This window comes from Pantherophis guttatus, chromosome 1 (genome assembly GCF_059756535.1).
Source record: "Pantherophis guttatus breed Tessera chromosome 1, ASM5975653v1, whole genome shotgun sequence".
NCBI classification, from domain to species: Eukaryota; Metazoa; Chordata; class Lepidosauria; order Squamata; family Colubridae; genus Pantherophis; species Pantherophis guttatus.
Window position 1 is genome coordinate 319,268,310 of NC_142063.1, and position 13,044 is coordinate 319,281,353.

At 40.3% G+C, this 13,044-nt stretch overlaps 1 protein-coding gene across 6 annotated transcripts in view; it reads right to left on the bottom strand.

The window, feature by feature from the left end:
- Positions 1 to 13,044, bottom strand: part of MSRA (methionine sulfoxide reductase A) — a 188,581-nt gene that overhangs the window by 67,406 nt on the left and 108,131 nt on the right. For all 6 annotated transcript variants that reach the window (XM_034421296.3, XM_060693088.2, XM_034421302.3 and 3 more), the window contains one exon: positions 6,084 to 6,190. In XM_034421296.3, the coding sequence (XP_034277187.1) occupies positions 6,084 to 6,190 (107 nt within the window). The remainder of the gene's footprint in view (positions 1 to 6,083; positions 6,191 to 13,044) is intronic.

Below are 13,044 nucleotides of genomic sequence, written 5' to 3' on the forward strand. Positions count from 1 at the left end.
TAAAAGTTAACTAATAGGCATCCTAGAAGACTTTTAGTAAGTCTTCTATTGGCTCTGTCTTAGCTCCTGTTTTCTACATTGAAAGGGACCCCACCTGTCCACACCCCTCTTTCTTTATCTTTGTTATGCAGGCTTTGCAAATATACATCTCCTCCCTTCCTTCTGAGTTCATGCCATAACCTTGCATTTTTACAGCAAATGGCCCATCAATTCAAACCCCAATCAATATAGCACTTGAATCCTGACTTATTCTAATCATGTGTTTGGATTGGGAATTTGTATCTTTTTGTGATCCACTTGCAATGTATTTTTCTCTTGACAATAATTAGCTATTAGACAATAAACCCCTAGGGATTGATCGGTTGTTGCAAGATGCTGTGCATCTTTTACACACAGCAGCAATCCTGAGAACATTGTAAAATTAGTCCGTCTACGTTTCAGAAAGCCTGTATTGAAGAGGCTGGAAAATGCAAACTTTTCCTCCCTATGTCTAAAGAGAAGCACAACTGTATGTGAGGATTTTTCCTCTGTTTGGTGCTTTTTGGAGAGAAGTGAAGCTTTTGGAATATAGCAAATTCTTTTTTGTATAGTAGATCCACAACTGTTCAAAAAAAATAAAATAAAATAGGAATGTCTCTATGTTCCCTGCCTACTTGCAAGTGATAACTAGAATTCAGAAGCAAAAGACGGCTGAAGATCAACACTGATTAATGGCTAAGTGACTGTGATGCTGGAGTGTGGAGCGTGTTAGAGGCAGGACTGACATTTTTGATCTTACAGCGTATTTGTTTTAGAAAAGAGAAGACACAAGTCCATAAGAGAATGGTACGTGATAGCCAGAAGGAACGCTAAATTGTTATGGGCTCAAAAAATATATATATGAAAGAAGTAGAGTCAACTGAGAGCTATATTAAGGATAAGCAATCTAAAGTCTGAGGACAAATGAAGAGAGACAGAGAGAAAAGCAAGTGTTTATACCATGAACTGGGAGGCTAAGAAAATACTGCACAGTGTGTAAAGGACTGTAAAAGTAAATACATTTTAGAGAGAATGGGGAAAAAATTCTACTGCTCTTAGAGGAATAGAGTTTGAAACAAATGCAGAGACTGTTTGTGAGCTGGACTCACTCTATTTTGCAAATGGTGAAAAATTACTGAACATTTTTGTAAATAAATTAATAGATCTATAGAAAATAAATAGGGTGCAGAGTAAATTAGACATAAGAGTATGATTAAGATGATACATAAATAAAACCTAAACACTACCTGTGAAGCAACAAACAAAATACTTCACAGGCAAAACATATGTACCTACAAGCATGTGCCTGCTTTCCTCTGTAGGAACAATCCAAAACAATTATGTGGCAAATTCATACTCTTCAAAGTTTTCTAAAGGCAAGAGTCTGGCAGCATAACTCTGCAGAGAGCCCTATTCCCAGACCCAGGAAAAATTACATCAATTAGAGAAAATACCAGGGGTGAAATGCTCCTGGTTCAGACCGGGTCACCCGATCCAGTAGTGATGGCAGCGAGTGGTTCGGAGAACCGAATCGGAAATCCCCCCCCCCCGCCGCCCAGCTGAGCCGCGCAATCATCAGAGGCTTTTTTTTAATTTTTAAAAGCATTTTTTCTACAACCTCTTTGGCCGAAAAAATGCTTTTAAAAGTAAAAAAAAAAGCCTCTGATGATCGCACGGCTCAGCTGGGATCATCAGAGGCTTTTAAAAGCATTTTTATGGTTTTAAAAGTTTTTAAAAAAATGTTGACCATGCCCACCCAGTCACATTATCCCCCCACCAAGCCACCCCCACAGAACCGGTAGTAACAAATTTTACATTTCACCACTGGAAAATACCCACATAAAGCTTATTTTATTTAACCTTATAAAATGATTGGCAGTTCCCCATTGTGCTTTTAAATCTACCAAACAACAACCAAATGAAATAACTGTCTACAGAAGTTGCTCACAGAATATTACAGGCTGAATATACATAAAAGTGATTTTAAAACAGCCGGATTACAGAGAGATAACTTGACTTGAGTTAAATATCTAAAGCTTAAATCCAATACTGCCAATCCCCAGGACAAAATTCTTTCAATCTCAATAAGACTTTTTTTCTGAATTGTTGTCCATTTTATTTAAATTCGATAGACACAACTGATAATGTAAAAAATTATATGAATAATTCTCAGTGATCTGACCTTTTAAAAGCTTCTTGCATCTGACTGGAGAAACTAAGATGTAAAACATTATATTAAGAAAAAGAGATATGGAGAAAGGGTCTGATTAGGATGCCTGGAACTACTTCAACCTTTTCTATTCCTGAAAACATCTTAATACTTTCCATTTAAATGGTCAAATACCTACCCATAAAATTTATTTATGAAAAACTACCACATCAAGAATGAAACAGCAGGAAAGAAGAGGGAAAAGTATGAATAAAAAAAAAATCTCACAATTTGAGCAACTTCTTCTGATTAAAGGACCTATACTGCCATGTTGTCAAAATCACAGATGACCTTGTAACGGTCAGTCACAAGGCAATACTTCTCTCTCCAAGTTGACAGAACAAAACAGATAGACAATGATAGCATGATAGGCTGTGGTCTAAGCCCAGGACGAAGTAGAGAAGAGTTGTTGGCATGAAACCTCAGTTATGTGAGTGCTAAAGCGAGACTCAATTGCTGACAATCTGTAAGAATGACAGATAGCAAGCTTTCCCCCATTTTTTATTTATTTATTTATTTTTCAAATTTATATGCTACCCTTCTCCCATAGGACTCGGGGTGGCTCACAAAACAAAAACAACACAACAATCCCAATACTAAAATTAGTCAATTTAAAATCCCCAGACAATTAAAAACCCCGCGACAGATTAGGGAATTTGCTGAAAAAGCTATGTCTTCAGCTCGGCGCGGAAAGTGCGGAGGTCAGGGGCCGTCCGGAGCCCGGTGGGTAACCCATTCCAGAGGATCGGTGCGGCCACAGAGAACACCCTCATCCTGGGAGCCGCCAGCCGACACTGTGTGGCCGGCGGCACCTGGAGGAAGGCAGTCCTATGTGAGAGCATTGGGCAGTGGGAGGCCAGTAGGAGGTGGTCCTGCAAGTACCCTAGGCCCATGCCATGAAGGGCTTTATAGATGAGTACCAGCACCTTGAAGCGGATCCGAAGGGCCACCGGCAGCCAGTGCAGATCACGCAGGAGAGGTATTACATGGGAGTAGCGGGAAGCTCCCGTAACAACCCGCGCAGCTGCATTCTGGACCAGCTGGAGCCTCCGGGTGCACCCCAAGGGCAGCCCCATGTAGAGGGCATTGCAGTAATCCAACTGAGAAATGATGAGAGCATGAGTGACTGTACGGAGGGCATCCCTGTCTAGGAAAGGGAGTAACTGGCGCACCAGGCGAACCTGTGCAAAAGCCCCCCTTGTCATGGCCATCAGATGATCCACCAAGGACAGCCGTGAGTCAAGGAGGATGCCAAGATTATGAACTCTTTCAGAAGGAGTAAGCAACTCCCTCCCCATCGGAAGTGATGGGGATACTAGATCACGAGATGCCGGTAACCACAGCCACTCAGTTTTGGAGGGGTTGAGTCTGAGCCTGTTCCTGCCCATTCAGACCCGTACCGCCTCCAGGCATTTAGACATCACTGAGAGGGCATCCCTGTGTTGATCCAGGGTGGAGATGTACAGTTGGGTATCATCAGCATATTGATGATACCTTACCCCGAAGCTGCGAATAATCTCACCCAACAGTTTCATATAGATGTTAAAGAACAGGGGGGAGAGAACCGACCCCTGCGGCACCCCACAAGTGAGAGGCCTTGAGGAGGATCTCTGACCCCCCGCCCAAACAAACTGCGTACGGCCCGAGAGGTAGGAGGAGAACCACTGTAAAACAGTGTCCCCCACCTCCAATCCCTGGAGCCGTCGCAGTAGGATACCATGGTCGATGGTATCGAAAGCCGCTGAGAGGTCAAGTAGCACCAGAATGGAGGAATAACCCCCATCCCGGGCCCGCCTGAGATCATTCACCAGGGCAACCAATGCCGTTTCCATGCTGTGTCCACGCCTGAAACCCAATTGGTACGGGACTAGATAATCCGTTTCCTCCAGGAATTGTGGAAGTTGGTATGCCACCAAAAACTTCCTTTCAGTATATAACAGGAAAGATTTTCTGGGGCAAGAAAAAAAACCCAGACATTTTTCAACCTTAAACCCATCTGTTGAAAACTACACATAAAACTAGAGGAAAGAAAACAATATAAATTAATGAGAACCATCCTTAGTCCTCTTGGGAGGGGGAATGAATAATAATGATGCAGGTATTCCTTAGAATAAAGTTTATAGTTCACTGGAAAGTAATAAGGAGACGACTTTGGGAAAGGACATTAATATAGTAGCAGACCACCATTTTTTTCCATGCCATACCTGCTTCTATCTCTGCTATTTCAGATATAGTCAATATATTCAGGATAAATACAAAAAATAAAGTATAAGAATTTTAGAGTTTATTGTGTCAGTTGATTTGTACAACTGTATGGGAGCTTGAATTAGAAATGTCCTACATTTCTAACTATGTAAATATAAAATATTTAATACTATTTCACAAAGTAAAATTGTTCTCAAGTGAATAAACAACTCAAGCTTGAAATTATGAGAGTTACATGTTTGTCACTGTCTTCCATTCTTCTTTTCTTTATATCTAACTGTTGTGAAATCATTAGCCAACAAATCTCCCTGCAGCCCTGCTGATATTTTACTTTGCTCGCTATCTCTTGCGGAAGGAGAACTCAAAGGCAGTGATGTCAGTCATCACATATTTTATAAAGAGTCTCCAGCTATTAGCTATTCAAACAGACAGCAAACAATACTGGAAGATATTCACAGTTCTGAATGGAGCTTCTCCTCATTATGAATGATAGCATGAAAAAGTACAGCAATGCCAAAACAATGTCTGATATAAATACACTGACCTTAACAGTGCGATTGGAAGTAAAATAGGTAGCTAGTCTTCAAGGAGTCAAAAAAAACCCTCTTCTCAGCAAAGTACAGGCTAATGCAAACCTGGGCATTTTATGGCCTGTGGGCACAGGCGGTCCTAATCTGATCCATAGCATTGACAGCAGGGAGCTGGCATCAGCAGCATCAATTGAAGGGCAGCATTAGCGGGTGGGGTGTAGAGCAGTGACAGCATTGGGGCATCGGTGCAGCATTGGCAGAGGAGAGCAGCTTCGGGGGCAGAGTGTTGGCAGTGGCGGGTGGGGCAGCAGCAATCCTCCACAATAGTCTCAGTTTCTCATCTGACCCTTTTAGAAAATTAATTGCCCATCCCTGGGCCAGTGGCTACAAAACTGATAAAGGTAGCGCATGGCATACAACCAGTAGTTTATAACCATTCAAAGTTATAAAGGCATTAAAGGCTGTCAAGCACATCATAAAACATGACTTTGTGTTTGTGAAGTGTTTGTGATCTGGGTGCTTGCCAACTTTGGATATTATAACTGATTGCCAAGTGCTCTGTGGTCATGTGATCATCATTTGCAATCTTCCCTGCCAGCTTCCCCAGAAAGTCAATGGGGAAGCTGACAGGGAAGGTTGCAAGCTGCTACCACATGCCAAAGAATCCCCTCTCCGCCATGCATGGCAGGAGAAGGGACAGAAGTACTTTGTTGAGCTGCACAATCCCCATCATCTCATCTCTCTAGCTCACTGCATGAGTTCCCTTCTGAACACAGAGAAGAGAGGAACCTGTGCACTGTAGTGGAGAAACAAAGTAATAATCTTCGCGATCCCTGCCTCATTTCTCCAGCCCAGCATATGCGTTCACCTTCATGCATGAAGAGGAGCTACCTGCCCTTTTTCAGCAGGCAGCTGTTTCACTCTACCTGTTTAGCAACTGCAACAGGGAGAGCTGGGATTGAAGTCATTGAAGGAAGTAGTCACATGGATGTCTTTCTTAATTACCTTACCCTGAGACTCCAGCTCCAATTGTAGACATAAGTTGAGAGGATAAGTTGTAATGGCTTTTCTCAGTCTGAATATTGTAAGGTGACCTGGAAGCACTTTAAGTTTATCCTTACCTTTTGATAATCATTTTTAGATTTCAAGGCAGACTCCATTTGTTCTGGGGTGACTGTATAGATGGCAGACCGATATTGTGTCCCAGCATCATTTCCCTGCCGCATCCCTAAAAATAAAAATAAAATAAAGGAAGGGAAGAACGTTTAGTTACAGACCTCCAGTGTAGTTCAATAATAATAACAGTGGGATGCCAGAACTCCAGAGTAATGGATCCTATAAGATAGAAATCCATATGACTTGGAACTTCTTCTAGAAACCCTTGGGTCTCCTCCCCATGGTCCTACTTCCTGCATTGGGCCAGAACCTTGTGACTTCCAGTTGATACAATATCTCCTCCAGGGGTCACCTCAAATGGTGTTCGCTCATACCTTCTTGTGTGAGAAGAAAGCTTTCATAACCTGTGATATTTTTCTAGTGATTAAAGGATAAAAATGCATAAAGCAAAATAATAATAATAATTCAGTCACCTTTCTATGTAATATATAAACATGTGACTAGAGATTTCAGTCCTTTTTCCTTCCTGTGGGAGGCAGACCAATCTCAAAAATGATAAACAAAATCAAAATTTATTATTAAAACAATAAAACAAACCTGAAATAAAATCAGTTTTAAATACCTAAAATGCAAATGCAAAGGTTTTGAAGGAGATAAATTCAGAACTGCTTAGATCATGATTAGCCATTTGGTTAAAATTACAACACAAAATTCAATTCTGCAGCAAATCACAAACCGATAATTATCAGACAGAAATGTTATTGTTATATGAAGATTCTATCAAAAGAGATAGTGTTTGGGAAGGACAGTTGGCTCTTGGCCTCCCTATACAGTGAAGGCTGTGTGGCACCTTCCTGGAAGTGGGTGCCATTTTGGAGCAGCCACAATTCATTCCATCTGCTCCCAAAATGGTATCCCATTCTGGGATGGCACCACACGGTCTCTACTGGGCAGGAAGGCCACATGGTAGAGCAGATGCTTCCCAAAGACCTATCAAAAAAATAAGTGACGGAGCCATGATGGGAGGGGTGAGGAGGAGAGTGTGGAACCAGTAGGTTGGGAAGCTCAAGGCCTTCAGAGAGACCCACCTGCCCCTGTGAGGTGGGGCGGCTTGAGAAAGAGTGATTGTCCTAATGTCATCCACCAAGGTTTCATGCCTAAGGGAGACCTAGATCTCATAGTCTTCTGGTTTTTAGACTATACCACTGCACCAAACTACTACAGGTAGTCCTCAACTTATGACTAAAATTGAGTCCAAAATTCATGTTGTTAAGTGAGACATTTGTTAAGTGAGTTTTGCCCCATTTTACAACTTTTTTTGGCACAGTTGTTAAATGCAGTTGATAAGTTAATAACCTTGTTAAGTGAATCTACTTTCCCCATTGACTTTGCTTGTCAGAAGGTTACAAAAGGTGATCATATGACCCTGGGACACTGCAACTGTCATAAATATGAGTCAGTTACCAAGCATCTGAATTTTGATCACATGATCATGGGGATGCTGCAACAGTCGTAAGTGTGAAGAGCAGTCATAAGTCACTTTTTCCAGTGCTGTTGCAACTTTGAAAGCTCATTAAACAAAATGTTGTAAGTCAAAGACTACCTGTATTACAATTTAAACCATCATTGAAATTTAGCATTAACATCAAAAGCAGAACAGCTTGGATTACTAAACCATAACGAATAGGAAGAATAAAATGTTTTTCAGTTATCCTGGAAATCATTTGGGATTTCACACAGCTCTCCATTCCCTATATTTTAAAATCCTAGAAGAGTTTTCCACAGAGAAGCAAATGGATATTTAGAGTACTATTAGGGCTAGTGATAACTATTATGCAAATTGTACTGGTAAAATTAGTAAAGATATTAAACTGTTTAACATGACATGCTATTTGTCATTTAGGCATCATGCAAATATCATAGTAACATTAACATGCTATCAAATAAATATTTTTGAATAGTGTTGGTCTTAAATAGCTGGGCCTTTTAAAAGTATAGACAAGAAAGCAGAAAACTATGAACTAAAGATGCTGTACAAACCTGAATTAACCTAATGAAAGGAAACTGTATGAAGAAAACCAAGAAGATTTTTTACTACTGTATTATAGTAAGCACATTTGTTGATAACTTATTACTGTGCACTGACCCATATAGAATAAAGGTAAAGGTAAAGGTTCCCCTCGCACATATGTGCTAGTCATTCCCATCGCTAGGGGACGGTGCTCATCTCCGTTTTAAAACCGAAGAGCCAGCACTGTCTGAAGACGTCTCCGTGGTCATGTGGCCGGCATGACTAAATGCCAAAGGCACACTGTTAGCTTCCCACCAAAGGTGATCCCTATTTTTCTACTTCCATTTTTTACGTGCTTTCGAACTGCTAGGTTGGCAGAAGCTGGGACAAGTAATGGGAACTCATCCCATTACGTGGCACTAGGGATTTGAATCGCTGAACTGCCAACCTTTCAATCGACAAGCCCAGCATTTTACCCACTAAGCCACCATGTCCCTTCCATGTAGAATAAGACCTCTCATAATTTATTTAGTATTTTCATTATTGTCAAGAGTTAAGTATTTCAATGTAGGGAGTTTACTCCCTACTTATCAAGACCAGTGTTGATTTTTGTATATTTTTTTCTGATTTAAAACTTGTATGCTATTTCCTAAATCTATGGAATAGAACTCATATTTGCCCTTCCTGGAATTCACTTATGAAATACCTAGTTCTCTCGTCTTTCTTCTGTATGTGTCTCTCCCTTGTGCTTATATTTTATTGTTTGTGGTTTGGGCTAGTTATTCCTGATATATGGCATCCTATCCTTTTATTAAAACTGTAAATAAAGCTGAATATTGGCAAAAGAGATAGGTACCTCTTAATCAAAGCCACCAGCAATGTGCAAAATATGTTTGGCAAGTCAAAAAGAATTACTAAATTTTGGTACAACTCCGAGGAAAGCAGAAATCATATTACACTGCAATAGTTTGCATCTAGATGAATTTATTTTAATCTGTCAATCTCTTTGTTGAGGTTATGGAATTATCAGTTTTTTCTCCTTTTTAGTATTAAGGTGTAGTGATATTTTGAGTGTCATACCTGTAGCATTTCTAATTTCTTTCCCATAAGTGACAAGAAGCTAATGGTTCTTTTTTCTAGTCTTTCATTCCCGAAGGAAATTATACTAATAATGGAGACAAATTACTACTTTCTGGAACTCTCTTTGGTGTGATGTAGTGAAACTGTAAAGGGCAGTTCATAGTTTCTTAGACTGTAAAAAATAGAGCTTTGATTTAAATTTTCTATATCTACCATTTGCTTCCTAATATATTGATCCACCATTTTCTTTTTCCACCCCAATCAATACCTGCTGAGTTAAGACTAATAAAAACTCCTTTCCTGCAGCTCCTCATATTATTATCTAGCAAAAGTTATCTATATTGTGTTGCCCTGGTTTGATCTCATCACTCACTGTAACGATTATGTGAACAAAGCTTAAGAGTTGCCAAGGGAAAAGAAAAGTGAAAAGAAGGTCACAGTATGAAAATCAGCTAGTATGGTAAAGCCATTTGTATGGCCAATGCAACATAGAGATGAACCGCCCTTCAACATTCAATAGTTGCTGCTTCCCAGGACTGTTTTGATTGCTGGAAGTATTCAATGATTTTATAATTTTTTGAACAGGATTTGTTATTGAACATAATGGAACATAATAGATTTAATAACAGGACTAACAACAATAAATTACAAAGGTGTGAAAAATAGACCCAAACCTCTCCAAAATTTGCTAATCTATTTTGTAAGCTGTCCAGAGTTGCTTCATTAGTGAGGTGGATGGCATGTATATTTAATAAAATAAATAAATCCTATGATAGTCCAGATTAGAAACCACATGAAGACTATAACTCTACTTTATTGAAATAAGCCCGGGGTGTCAAACTCAAGGCCCGCGGGCCAGATCCAGCCTGTGGGCTGCTTAAATCCAGCCTGCGGCCCATTTTCGGCCTCCCCGGCCTCCTGCAGCATTCTGCTGACCAAAAATGGGCCGCATGGAGGCCTCCCGAGGTCCCCATGCGGCCCGTTTTTGGCCTTTCCTACCTCCAGCAGCACTCTGCCAGCTGTTTTTGGGAGGCCTCCGCGCGGCGTGCGTCCCATCTTTCCCCCCACTCCCCGCCCCCCCTCCCGCCAGCCCATGGAGAACTACAATGCTGATCCAGCCCTCAAAGAAATCCAATTTGACACCCCTGAAATAAACTATAAGAAAAGAATTTTGTAAGTCTGCTTGTATTATATTTCCCTCCCTCTTATTTCCCGTTGAGTCAGAGAAAAGCACTCTGAGTGTCTTCCTAACAGCATCTCCTTTCCCATAATCTAAAGGAGCACTTCTCTTTTATTGTTCCTGAAATAATTTAAGAATATTCCCTTCAAAGCCATTCCTATAGCTTTTTGCAGAATTGTTGAGATGCCTATCAATTTTAGCTAAAAGCTTACTTCATCTTTCTTATATAATTTTTCAATATTTTTTTTACTCATTGAATGTAATCTTTCAAAGCTCCTGTAGCATAGGGGAACTACCAGAAGACTGGAAAACAGCTGATGTGGTTCCTATCTACAAAATGAGAGAAAATGGATCCAGGAAATTATCGCCCAATCAGCTTGATCAATACCTGGGAAAATCCTGGAAAAGATAATCAAGAGGCAGATTTGTGAGCATCTAAAAATGAACAAGATGATTATTAGAAGGCAGCATGGGTTTGTTAAAAACAGATCATGCCAGACAAATCTTTTTTTTTTATTTTAGTGGATTAGTAGATCAGGAAAATATTGTAGACATAGTATAGTTGGACTTCAGTAAAGCACTTGACAAAGTAAACCACAGCTGCTTCTTGATAAGGTAGAACAAAGTGGAATAGACACTGCCATTGCCAGATGGATTCACAGTTGGCTGACCAATTATACCAGCATACAGTCCTCAATGGAACTATGTTTACATGAAGGGAAACATATAATGTCTCTCAGGGTTCTGTTTTGGGCCCAAAACTCTTCAACATTCATAAATCATCTAGAGGAGAGAAGAGAAAAGCAATATCAAAAATTCCAGACAACATCAAGCTGGGGGAAATTGCTAACACTTCAGAGCATAGGCTGAAGATTCAGAAGGATCTTGACAGACTTGAGCAATGGGTCCTATCCAAGAAGATGCAGTTCAGTGGTGAGAAAAGTAAGGTCCCACACTTGGGCAGGAAAAAACAAATGCATAGGTATAAAATAGGCAGTACCTGGCTCAACAGTTGAGCCAACTGTGAGATGGGTCTATGTGTTCTGGTGAACTACCACTTATGTGTGAATCAGCAATGTGCTGCAACTGCCAAAAATGCTGAAGCATCTTTGGGACTGCCACTGCAGTCATAGCCTGCATCAACAGAGGGACAGCATCTAGATCACAAAAAGTGATAATACTGTTTTATACCGTATTAGTGAGGCCACACTTGGAAAACAAATCCAGTTCTGATCAGCATGACACAAAAAGATGCTGAGACTCTAGAAACTGTGCAGAGAAGAGCAACAAAGGTGATAAGGAATCTGGAGGCAAAATCATATGATGAACAGGGAGCTAGGTATATCTAGTCTTTTGAAGAGAAGAATTGGGAATGACACAATAGCTGTCTTCCAGTATTTGAGGGACTGTCACAGAGAAGAGGAGATCAACTTATTCTCCAAAACACCAAAGGATAGGGAAGAAGTAATGGGTGGAAGATTGTTAAAAAGAAATCTAACCTAGAACTAAGGAGAAATTTCCTAACAGTAAGATCAGTTAATCAATGGAATGGCTTGCCTCCTGGAGTTGTTTGTGCTCCATTGCTGGAAGTTTTCAAGAAAAGACTAGACAACCATTTGACCAGAATGGCATAAAGTCTCCTGCCTTGGATAAGAGACTTAGGGACACTAAGGTCCCTTCCTGCCCTATGATTCTATGTTCTAGGATTATGTCAGTCCCACTTGGTAGACCAGACCAAGAAATCAATTCCATAGGAAGTCTAAAAATACTTTTATTGAGATCAGCTGTTCTGTAATATCAGAGGCCATGGCTTGTCACTAGCCATAAACTGAAATATTAGTTGAAACAAGAAATTATGTTTTGTGTGACCGTGTTTATCAAGTCTGAAGATAGTACTTATCTTAGTATTCCTCTGTATCCATAGAGAAGTACGGGTAGTCTTCCTTAATGGACTACCTCTGCAGGGCTACTTATGAGCTGGATTTGAGACTCCAACAACCATACCCCATCACACAATTACATTTTGGGCACTCGGCAACTGGCCCATATGTATGGCTGCTTGTAGCATCCTGAAGTCACATTCTGCTTTACAATGGTTTTTTTGGTAAAGATCATAAAATGGTGTAGTGACATGGTGACTAGCTTTTAACGACTGGCACAACTGTAATTCTGTGCACAATAATGGTCATAAGTCAAGTACTACCTCTAGAGAGATGGTTTTGAGGGAAATATGCTGCAAATCTTGGAAAAACATGAACTTCATTTGGGAAAACAGGAAGGTACGAAAAGAAAATGAAAACTGTCTTGCCTGACTCTCTTTGGTAAAAGAGGGAGGGAAACAGAAACCTGACAGGCTTTCAAGATTCTTTTATTATTGCTTATAACAATAAAGAAACTCCCAGCATTTATTGCACTATTTGCTCACTGACCTGGTGTACATTAAAGAGCTGATAATATCAGTTTAACTTTGGGGAGAAATTGTATCTGCTTAGCAATACCCTTGATCGAAAAGCAAATGTCTAAGATTCATTTATAATTCTAGAATTAAAAGAGTCAGCAACAGGGAGTGGGAAGGATCTCTCTTTGCCTGGAGAGCCAATGCCTATTAAGGGATGCTTGCTTGCATAATACATCAAGCCACAAAATTAGACAAACCCATTACACCTAACAGATTGTGAGAACCTCACATATGTAG